The following is an 11,090-nucleotide window of genomic DNA, read 5'->3' as shown; positions in this document are numbered from 1 at the left end:
GTAAGTTGCTAATAAGGTATTATTACGTGCTCCTAATTCCCACTGGGTATTTGCACACACATGCTCTGCTCACACACACGCCAGAAACACATTCAACTTGTACTCACTGCTCATACACATGTGTGTGCATAAGTGGAAAACAAACTCTGCTCACAGAAAAGTGTGTGCTGTTTGTTATTAAGCACATGCACATGTGTGTGAGCCGATTTTTGTACAAATTTCAGCCCATGCACATGCACATAATATATTTTTAAAAGAATTTGTTTATTAAACGTTATTTTTTGAAAGACAATTCAATAACAAGTGAGGTGTTGTTTGTTTTTTATATGACAGAAAACATATTAAAAAATTATTTTAAGATTTGAGATAGAAATCGAAGTGTATAAGTTTCTCTACGCAAAGCACACACATGTGCGTGTGCTTTATATTAATAAAAATAAAGTACACACATGTGCCCGTGCTTTTTACCAAACAGCACACACATGTGATGTGAGCAAGTTTTTAATTTTTTATATGCACAGCACACGTGTGTGAGCGTAAAATGTTAAGATGTGCTGCGCATGTGTGTGCAAATACGAACCCTGATGTATGCACACAAATAGTTTAGCTTAGAAATTAAAAAATAATTTCATTTCACTTTATTCAATTTTTCGGGACCAGTACACGATTTTTTCAAAAACACTTCTCGATAATATTTCAGGATCATTTCACGCCTAGTTTCGAACTACCCTGAAATGATCCCGAAATGGTCCCTTACTAGTCCCAAAATAATCCCAAACTAGTCCCGAACTAGGCTGGAACTAGTTCCGAAATAGTCCTGAACTAGTTGTGCACTATTCAAGAAATGTTCATGAACAGGACCCGAAACGGTCTCGAAATGATCACGAACTAGCTCTGAAATGATTCCGACAAGTCCTGAAATTTTTCCTCAATAGTCACAAAAGGTCCTGAACTGCACCCAAAATGGTCGAAAATTTGTGAACTTGTCCCGAAATGATCTCGATCAAGTTTTGAAATGGTTCAGAAATGGTCAATTAATAGTCCCAAAATTATCCCGAAATGGTCTTTAAATAGTGATGAACCAGTCCCGAAATGATCCCAAACTATCGTCGTGAAATCGTCCTAAACTACCTGCAAAGTGCTCCTGAAATAGCCCTTATGTAGTCTACAGAAATGTTTATTTGTGAACACAAGAAAAAATTACAGATATTCTGCTGGGTTACAAAAGACGCAGTTACAAATTTCCTCCTGGGTTAACGCATATTTTATCCATACGATATTTGCACGCAATAAAGAAATACGTAGCTACTCACCTCGACTTCTGCGGATAGCCCCTATCGCAGTAGGCGCACCGGAAAGGCATACCCGTATGTGAAAAGCTATGGTTACGCAGCGAAATCGTATTTTTGAATACTTTGCCACAACCCGTTTCCGGGCAAATGTATCTCAAATTATTATGTTTGACATGCATGTGCGTCGTCAGATGTCCCTTTTGTCCAAATCTGCGATGGCAATGCTGACATTCGTAGGGAAATTCACGCGTATGATAACGCATATGCACCTCCAGCGTTTGTGGTACCGAGAACGCTTTATTACACAGCTGGCACTTGAACGGTAGGAAGTCATCGCGCGAGCAATGTGTTTGTTTGTAGTGTAGCTCAAACGACTGACGTGATAAATAAGAACGATCGCAGCCCTCAAAGGTACAATTGAAGCGCGGTCGATCCGGCTCGTGCATGCGTCGGTGGGAAAGCATTTTGCTACGGCTGGGAAACGATTTCTGGCAAAAATCGCAGGTGATGCGGCCAGCACGATGTGGATGAATTATTTTTATTGGTAGATCAGGCGTACAGGCGCGCGATGAGGGTGGGCTGTTTTGTTCTTCAATTTGACTTTGTGTATATTCGCTCAACTCATTGTCCTTTTTGCTCACACCCGTAGTATAATCGCTCATCGGCGTTGCATCTGAGTAAATAGACAGTCCTTCTGACTTGGAAGTTGAACCGGCCATAGAGTTACTATTTGTATTATCGTTGCTGTAAAGGACAGAGTGGGGTAGTATGCTTTCAGCAGACACCGAATCGAGCTCTTCAACTAAAAGGTACTCCATTTGTACTGAAAATGTAATAGAAGTAAAACTTCGCTCAAAAACAACATAAAACCCGTTTATTGTATTTTGTGTTTTTGAATTTCAAACTAAATTATTTAAAAAATCGAATAAAAGAATAAAAATCTGTTATAAATGAAAACTAACTAAACCACTACAACCTTGCAGCCGAGACCCCAAAGATCATTAGTTTTAAATAAAATAAAGTAAAATAAAGCATAAAATAAAATAAAATAAATGAAAAAATGAATAAATAAAATAAAGTAAAATAAAAAATAACATAAAATACACATACTAAAGTAGTTTAAAACAAAGCCAATTAAATTAAGTAAATTTATATGTTCATAAAAATATGTAGGATAAAATCATAAGCGTTAGAAGAAACGAGCCATATATTTAAAAGAAATTATATAAAATGTTTATTACGGGTATTACAGCTTTTATTAATGAAAATTTTAAAAACTGTTTTAATAAGTTTAAAGTATGTTTTTTATTTGAAAAGATGCGTTTCCCAAAACAAATACATTTTTTCTTTCTGAATGGCATTGCGAATATCTTTAAAAGTTCTTCGCTACACCTGTTGCAACACCACCGCTTAAGCTACACAAATGAGTTCGTATGTAAGCGAAAAATTATACAAAATTATTAATAAACAAACTTTTACAAGTACTAAGTAAAATAAATTTAAAATATTAAAAAAAGTGATTTTAAGCAAAAAACAAAAACGACTTCAATTCTCACATACAAATTTTAGATAATCGGTAATTTCTTCATGATCCAATGATCGGATTTAAACCAAATTAGTATGGGACCGCCTGTGAGGTAACACCTTTCCTTACAAAAAGGAATTCTAGATATCGGCTAAGGCGGTCCAAAGTTATGCAGCAACATACAGACAAAAAAAAAATATTCCGGTGAATTGATAACCTCCTCCTTTTAGTGAAGTCGGTTAAAAATTAAACAAATAAAACTAAAACTGGAGACTCACACGACAGTCGGGTGTAAGCTATCAGAGCGACCCAAAATAGTTTCTGGCTAAGTAACCTCAGCAGTTTTTATGCCGGTAGAGCAAAAACTAAACTTAGGCAAATCTATATAATTAAAATTAATATTTAATATTATTCTACACACAGTTATGTGTCATCTAGCGCATTTATTTTAAATGTAAACTCAGGACAAATTGAGAAAATCCAAATAAATATTAAATATTTCATTTTTCTCTTTATCGAAAATTGCGCTACTTATGATAAAATGTTTCACATCCGTAACTGGAGTATATTTATTTTAGCAGCATCAGTAGTCTGCAAGCTCATCAGCATTAATCTCTTCAATCTGTGCACTGGAGTCAGGTTCTAATGCAGGCTGCAACTGTGCTTTCAGCTCAATCTCTTTGGCAACCAACATACAATCCAGCTCTTCGAGAGTATGATCAATGGCATGTACTCTGCTTATGTGCCAACGCAATCTAAAAATATACATTTGTATTTAAGAAGCAACAATTTTAATTAGAGCTTCTCTCTCACTCACCTGCCCTTGGTTGGGAAATCATGCTGGCAGTAGTCACAGCGATAGGGCAATTGCTTGACATGCGTATATGTGTGATTCTTAAGCGCATGCGATGTTTGAAACATTTTCCCACAACCTGATTGTTCGCAAATGAAGCGCTGTCCCTCGTGTTTCGTTTTTACATGGTTGGTGAGATGCGTCGCCAACATAAATGACTTAGCGCATATGTGACAAACAAATGGATAAATTTTCTTATGGAAGCGCAAATGTATCTGATAGTTCGCTCGGCCAATACAGGTTTTCTCGCAAAATTCACACTTGAAGATGGGATAAGTTTGGCAGGTAATACGCTGCCGATGGCGTTCCAGTTGTTGCTTCGTTGAAAATTCTTTGCTACATTCATCACATTTATGAGATGGCTTATTGAAGCGATGTTTACGATGTCGATGTGATGCCAAGCGCTGTCGCGATGGACTCATATGGTCACAATATTCACACTGATATGGCGGTCCACCAGGGATAAGTGGATGGCGTCCACGCTTTCGTGGCATCGTATCGAATTGATCTTCGACTTTCGGAATTAGATCTTGATTTTCAAAGAGGTATTCCTTTAAATTAATATCATCCTCATCCGATGGCGGTGCTAGATTTACAAGTATTGTTGGTTTTTTCGGCGATTCGTTGGCGTGCATTTTTATAGGTAAAATTACAGGCTCTTCTTTTTCAATCTTGAATGCGGCGATATGCTGATCCTTTTCGATGTCTAGAATTTGTGTTACAAAATGTGTGGTAAGTAACGCGTTAGTAAGTTGACGTGAATACAAAATTAGGACACTTAAAAGAAAAACTCAGACCGTACAAAGAACTCAGAAACCGTTAAATGGATGGCAACGATGCTAACTTTTTACCAGATGCACAAATAACTCATAATTAGGGAGTTCACGAGGTGTCGAAACTGTCAAATGGCGTAAATTTTAAAATAAATGGTTTAAAATATTTTGGGGTTTTTGGTGTACCGTTTAAAGTGTTTTTAACCTTTATAAAATTTATGACATTAATATAATAAGATTCGTTACGATATATTGCGCATTCCTGAAGTTAGGGAGGAAGGGAGAAAACAGAAAATAATTCAAATTCAAATAAATTTTAAAACAAAAGCAAAAAATAATTGGTTTTCTTAGCAATACATTTTTATTAATTGAAAATTAGCTAATGAATGCATACGGAATACTCGACATCGATGTCTTAACAGATATTATTTGTAGGTGTTCTTAAACATATATGTCCGTAGTTTTGATATTTCTCGCCATTATAATTAAAAGTCCTTAAGTTTACGATGGTACATAAGCCACTGGCCAATGGACCCGTTACGCTCACACTCCGGAGAGGCCCTTCAAGCCTGGGCCTGGGTTCAAGCTCGGTTCAACCCAACATCAAAAAATAAAAAATAAAAATAAAACAGAAAAAAAATAAAAACAAAAAAAAAATAAAAAAAATAAAAAAATAAATAAAAAACAGAATAAAATAAAAAAAAATATAAAAACATAATAAAATTAAAAAAATAAAAACATAATAAAATTAAAAACAGAATAAAACAAAATAATATGTATAGCACCAATCTATTATTATTATTATTAATGTAATGCAAACATATACCGAAAGGTAAAGATAAGGACTTGAATACCTATTAGTAATTGATGGGCTTTACTTTCCACCGCATTAGTTTTATTAAATATAATGAAAATATATGTTTAATAGTACTTAATTTACTTAACACTTTTTCAAACAAAAAAAATATATATATATTTTTATTTTCTAGTATTTTAATAGCTTTCTAATTAATCCATTCACACTTAAGATTTCAACTAGTATTCATAAAAAAACTCCGCTTACTACAAATAGTTATGTATAAAACTAGAATAAGCTAAAGTTTAATTCATGTATAGCTTTAAGTTGTAGATCTATTCAGTAATTTTAACTAAATTTAATCTGGAACGCATCACATGAAATTTACGCATATCTTCCAATTGTTCGAGCGTCACTTCGATGCCATGCTTCTGTCGTATGTGCACTTTTAATCTACAACAAATAAACACATCTGTATATAAGATTCTTCTACTACGTAATAATCAGGAAAAATATTTATGTAGATAAGTACATATATAACTCACTTAGACTTTGCCGGATAGCCACGTTTACAATGTGCACATTCGAATGGCATTGAAGTGTGCGAAAATTCGTGATTGCGTAGCGATGATGATGAGGTGAAAAATTTACCACAACCAGGATGTTCACATGAGTAGCGTACACTGTTGTGCTTTACATTCTTGTGTGTATTCAAGTGGCACATTTGTGCAAACTTTTGGCCACATATATCGCACACGTATGGAAAATCGCCCGTATGAAAGCGCATATGCACTTCAAGTAATTTTCCAATAACGTAAATTTTACCACAAATCGGACACTTGTGTCCGATTCTGTTGTGGAACGTACGCACATGTACAAGTTTAGCCTGTTTGGTTGCATATAAACGACCGCATTCTTCGCATTCGAATTTCGGCCGATCCGGTTCGTGAGAGCGACGATGTGTTAGCATACGTGATCGATTCTTGAAAACTTTCTGACAATAATCACAGGTAAATTTGCCACTGTAACGACGTCGCTCCCTGATTTCTCCTTTTTTCGAAATCACTAAAGACTTGACATCGATTTCGACATTTGATTCGGTATTCTTTTTTTTCGTTGGTGATTCCTTTTCTATTATATGTTCCTCATTTTGTTTATCATTAACTAATTCTATATCGCTTTCAGTACTTTCATAGTCAAAAGTAATGTTATCACTCTGAAATTCCGAATTACTTTCTTCGCTCGTTGACTTAATTTCTGAGGGTTTTTTACTGGACACATCTGGACTTTTGTTTGAAGCTGCATCGATTAACCCATCAGTAAAATTCTTTTCATTTAATTTGACCTTTTGTAGTAGGTACTCTTGGTCATCAATTTGAATTTGTACTGTTTCCGCATCTGTTTATTCAATGAGTTATATAAGAAACAAAAACAACAACAAAATTAATAATGCAACAACAAACTTAGTTAACTTTAAAATTTTAACTTTCACGAATTTAAATTTTAACTTAACTTCATTCAATAAACAATTGAGGAAACATTACAAGTATTTTCGTATTAAAATTTTAAAGTTATGTATTATCCATTCTTGAATTTAGTTACATTTGATGTAGTAGAACATGCGTGCCAAAAAATATCTACCAACCAAGATAGACAGTAGTGGCCTACATCACAGTATGTCCTACTAAGTCGAATAGTCCCGTATACGCTAACAGAACGACTTGCAATTTAAGGAGCATCTCCCAAAATCTTTGGAACCGTTATAACCTGTTTATAGAAGACAATCCCAATCACACAGCCCTAAACTTCTCTATTGTGCCAGTTATCTTGTTAATACAACAATTTCTATGCGTAAATAAGCATTTCCTTGAGCTGTAAAAGTCTTTTACGAACTACGAGGGTTCCATTAATGCCAGCATGCGAATACGCATGAATTAACATAAAACTTACATATATCTCGTAAAATTTAAATCCACTAGCTACTAAATTCGGTAAAGTCAATACTATTTTTGGAAACTACGCTACTAAACTTCTAAATAGTACACGTATGTATGTAATTACCTTCATCGACCAGCTCGTCGACCGATTGATAATCTTCCATTTCGATATGTTCTTCCAACGCTTCATATTCTATAGGCGTCGCCAAGTGGCCAGCAATAATCTCTTGACTATTAGCTATTTCGTTTTCATTTGCAGCATCGTTAACATGTAGCGCTAGTATGAGTTGTCGATCATTTGTTTTGTCTTCAGCCTGCTCGACCACGTCTTCGGTCACTGTTTGTATGTTACTTTCAATTTGCATAGGCGTCGTAACGTCACTATTTTCATACCTTTCTTTTGCAATTGGCGGAGACGTCGAAAGGAATTCTTCATCTAGTTGTTCCGTTTTATTCAACTGCATTAAGAACTTCTTAGACTCCTCCACTTTTTTGTGAAAATCATATGCCACCTGCAACTCCAAGCCACATGACTTGCATAGCTGATGAGGCGCATTAACACCACCAGCGTGTAAATCTATTTGCGTACAAACGGTGAAGCAATCATAGTAGCTAAGATTCTCTTCTTCATCGTAAATAAGTTGTAGATCAAGTAATTGAGACTCCTCTGGCACTTGCAGACACAGCCTACAGTAGTCAGATAAATCAACATATTCCGTTGAGCTTTCCTGCAAAGCGGTTTCGCTTTTCGTGGACTGCATCATTATTGAAGGCAATTAATGCCTTTTCCGCGATTGTTTGCCTGGTTTTATTGAAATAATCTTCAACTTTTTCCTGCAAGAAATCAATTCACAACGCTTATAGTCTGTTCCACTACTCAGAGAACGCGAATTTATACAAGGCGGTGTTGATGGCGAATTTAGATTTTCGCAGCGGTACTTATTAAAGTCAAAATGACGTATTTGTTGTAAACAAGGCGAATTCATATTACAACAAACGCATCATTTTGACATTAACTTATGCCTGGGTTATAATGGAAGTAACGGAACGGAGTGAACTTTCACTTAATTATCTATTGTATGGGAAATGAATGCAAATGGTTATAATGCACGTAAACGTAACGTAAAACGGAACAATCTAAAATCAATAGATCCTTACGAATTCGCCGGCATTAGGGTTAACACCGGACAATATTGTCAAGACAATAATGTCAAAATGATGTGTTTGTTGTAAAATGAATTCGCCGTGTTTACAACAAACACATCGTTTTGACATTGACGAAAGCCAATTTCGGGTGACGCAAAAAAACAAATTCGACGGCATGCGTACCAAAACGCAAGCCGCGAGTATTAGGTTAGCCTGTCAAAGATTTGCCGCTGGGGAGAGCTGAGAGAGATGTGTCAGTATGTATATGTTTTGTATATGTATATTACGCAGGCAATAGACACAATGTACTACGACGTCACATCTCTGTCAAAATTTCAAGGGAGTGTTAGCGGTATCACAATCAGCGCCACCTTCTGTATTCGTTTCACCACGCCCATAGACAACCCAAATGGATTAAAGCAAAGGGATGTTTCGCTCGGTTTGTCAAGCCGCTTCTGTTGTGTATTTCGCTCTTTACTCCCATTATAACATGCGAGTACAGCCTGCAGTACTGGAACAGACTATGTACGTGCTCGTTCAGTGACAGCTGTCCGAGCATTTGGCGTGCTTTTATTGGCGATGCCATATCAAAGGTGTTTTTGCACAAATGCAACCTTGTGTTTTGTATTGCACCAACTGTCATTTATGTAAACAAATAAAATTGGTGTGCATTTCACTTGCAGGAGAATTGCATTTACAACTCAGTACATACTGGGATTTACAATTTGTGTTAAAAATTACAAGGAAATAATGACTGAAAACGTAACAGCCTTGCAAATATTTATGTCCTCCACGTTAGCAGCAACGACGAGCGATCTTCTAGAGCAAAATACAAATTCAACTTTACCTACTTTACTGCCCACGACACTTGCATCAGCTACCACAAGCAAAACAACAGATGCAACGGATACGGATATTGAGCCAGACGATAGTGGGCACTTCATTTTAATTCCACTCACTGTTCTTTTGCTTATTGTGGCTTTATCAGCGCTAGTGAGTATTTAACTAAATCAATGTTTCTGTCCATCTGTGCAATCCATGTATGTATGTATGCTTATCGATTTTTACACTATTTTCATGGCAACGTACAGGTATTCTTGATAGGGCGAAATAGACGCCGCCTAGCTCGTATCTATTGCCGACGAAGAAGTGAGCGCAAGTATTCACTTGAAGACGATTCCGATACGCCAATGGAGCAGGGTGACGATTATGATTTCGACGATCCGAGCGAATGTCTTCTGAAGGGGAAACTACAAATCGATAATGTGAGTGCAGTCATTTAAAACATAATGATACATTCTCTGCGTTTTGTAATATTACATTTTTTCTTATATTACCCAGAGTTACGCAAGTACACTTCGCAAGGAACTATACACTTAAGCAAGCATACCAAACTTTGACGAAAATAGCGGTTATTAGAGCTATTAAACTATCAAATCATAAAATTTTTCCTGCTATAATTGTTGCACCTGATGTTTCGTAATAGCACATGATACTCAAATACAAAGATAATTCTCGCGCTATGCTCATAAATTAAGACAAAGATCGTTATGGAAACTAAGCTAGATTCTAAATATATTTTTGCTTCGATCCAAAGTCTATGAAAATAGAAAATACATTATAAATAAGCATTAAAGTGATTCTTACAACTAATCAATTATTTTTAATTTGAGTATATCTGTTTCTATACACATCGATTGTCCTGTGCAATAACCATTCAAAATTCAACAAATAAAAACTGTTACTACTGTTAAGTGGCTCTTGTCTCTAATCCATTTCCATCCCTTACTAAGGAAGCAGTAAGGATTGCTAAAGTAAGTTCAAATATGAGACATGGATTCGATAAGGATTAGAGACATGAGCTACTAAACAGTAGTAACGGTTTTTAATTGTTGAATTTTGAATTGTGTCGTTATTGCACAGGACCATGGACATAAAGATATGTATGTATGTACGTACATATTACATATAACCGTTTGTTAAGGGCATGCCTATAGACTTAAAATTAAAGAACATTGCGATTTCATATCAATTATTGCTTTGCTATATATTTGGATTATCCGCTGCTACAGTGCCACGCAAAAGTCTTAATGTTAAATCATAAAACCCAAAGAAGAATGCACCGCCTAGAGTGATCCAGAGGACACGTGGTGCAAAACCGGCAAAAAGACTATAGAAAGAAATAAATTGTTTGAATAAAGGATTATATCATGTACAGACATATGTGTATCTACATATATATTAACCCTCCACTCACCCCGCAAAACCACGTTCCCTGTACACGGCCGCTAACACAGTGCGTGGATTTAACTTTCTTGTTGCCGTGCCCTGTTCAGCAAGCATAATACGCGTCTTTGCTACATCTAGTGGTGTAGTGAGACCTGCGGCAATACCACCAGCCATTGCACCACATAATGCAACCGTAAAAGGAGTCGAATCCATGCCAGTTGTAGCAGTCCAATGTAGCTTAAAATATTCCCACATGGGAAATTGTATTAAGCTGAATGGTATTTCACGCATCACCGTAGTACTAAATCCACGATAAAGACCACGGCGCAACCCTTCTAGTTTGTAAGCACGCCAAAGTATTTGTAGTGCTGTAGTTTTCTGTGTATTACCAAGTGTTTGACGTCGTTGTTTCGCAATTTCGACGGGTACACGGATCAGGCATGCTAGCTGGAATGCAGTTGTTTTATATTTATCAAAGCATCTGCGCATACATATATGTAATAGGTATTTCATAACCTCCCACTTACAACTTCAGCACA

The 11,090-nt window shown here is 36.1% G+C and overlaps 3 protein-coding genes across 5 annotated transcripts in view; 1 reads left to right on the top strand and 2 right to left on the bottom strand.

Annotated features, from left to right (window-relative positions):
- Positions 1-823: 823 nt before the first annotated feature.
- On the bottom strand, positions 824-8,053 carry LOC118740727 (zinc finger protein 239-like). 3 transcript variants are annotated; one of them, XM_036472390.1, is made up of 3 exons: positions 7,301-8,053; positions 3,635-4,376; positions 2,874-3,572 (listed from the first exon to the last, which is right to left on the bottom strand). In XM_036472390.1, exons 1-3 carry the CDS (start codon positions 7,938-7,940, stop codon positions 3,401-3,403), a joined length of 1,554 nt encoding a protein of 517 aa, XP_036328283.1. In that variant the 5' UTR covers positions 7,941-8,053; the 3' UTR covers positions 2,874-3,400. The 3 variants fall into 3 exon arrangements, with proteins under 3 accessions (XP_036328290.1, XP_036328283.1, XP_036328273.1); XM_036472380.1 differs by lacking the exons at positions 2,874-3,572; positions 3,635-4,376 and adding exons at positions 5,535-5,692; positions 5,785-6,637; XM_036472397.1 differs by lacking the exons at positions 2,874-3,572; positions 3,635-4,376 and adding an exon at positions 824-2,115.
- Positions 8,054-8,983: 930 nt separating this feature from the next.
- LOC118740717 lies at positions 8,984-10,354 on the top strand. The gene is made up of 3 exons (XM_036472368.1): positions 8,984-9,315; positions 9,414-9,587; positions 9,664-10,354. The coding sequence occupies exons 1-3, from the start codon at positions 9,073-9,075 to the stop codon at positions 9,700-9,702; spliced, it is 456 nt and encodes a 151-aa protein (XP_036328261.1). The 5' UTR covers positions 8,984-9,072; the 3' UTR covers positions 9,703-10,354.
- The window catches only part of LOC118740707 (S-adenosylmethionine mitochondrial carrier protein homolog), a 1,419-nt gene continuing 650 nt past the window's right edge, over positions 10,322-11,090 (bottom strand). The window contains exons 3-4 of the mRNA XM_036472357.1: positions 10,580-10,998; positions 10,322-10,492 (exon numbers count right to left, since the gene is read on the bottom strand). Of these exons, the coding sequence (XP_036328250.1) occupies positions 10,366-10,492; positions 10,580-10,998 (546 nt within the window). The 3' untranslated portion in view covers positions 10,322-10,365. The remainder of the gene's footprint in view (positions 10,493-10,579; positions 10,999-11,090) is intronic.

Source organism: Rhagoletis pomonella, unplaced genomic scaffold, assembly GCF_013731165.1.
Source record: "Rhagoletis pomonella isolate Grant_MI unplaced genomic scaffold, Rhpom_1.0 Rhpom_scaffold_00001, whole genome shotgun sequence".
Lineage (NCBI taxonomy): Eukaryota > Metazoa > Arthropoda > Insecta > Diptera > Tephritidae > Rhagoletis > Rhagoletis pomonella.
This window is presented reverse-complemented; position numbering and strand designations above follow the sequence as displayed.

Bases quoted from the DNA above. Each gene is read 5' to 3' on its own strand.
- LOC118740727 (XM_036472380.1), bottom strand. From the start codon at position 7,940: ATGATGCAGTCCACGAAAAGCGAAACCGCTTTGCAGGAAAGCTCAACG. The intron at 6,638-7,300 runs GTAATTACATAC...TTGAATAAACAG, and splicing joins CGACGAGCTGGTCGATGAAG to ATGCGGAAACAGTACAAATT. The intron at 5,693-5,784 runs GTGAGTTATATA...TATTTGTTGTAG, and splicing joins GGCTATCCGGCAAAGTCTAA to ATTAAAAGTGCACATACGAC.
- LOC118740717 (XM_036472368.1), top strand. From the start codon at position 9,073: ATGACTGAAAACGTAACAGCCTTGCAAATATTTATGTCCTCCACGTTA. The intron at 9,316-9,413 runs GTGAGTATTTAA...GGCAACGTACAG, and splicing joins TTGTGGCTTTATCAGCGCTA to GTATTCTTGATAGGGCGAAA. The intron at 9,588-9,663 runs GTGAGTGCAGTC...TATATTACCCAG, and splicing joins GGAAACTACAAATCGATAAT to AGTTACGCAAGTACACTTCG.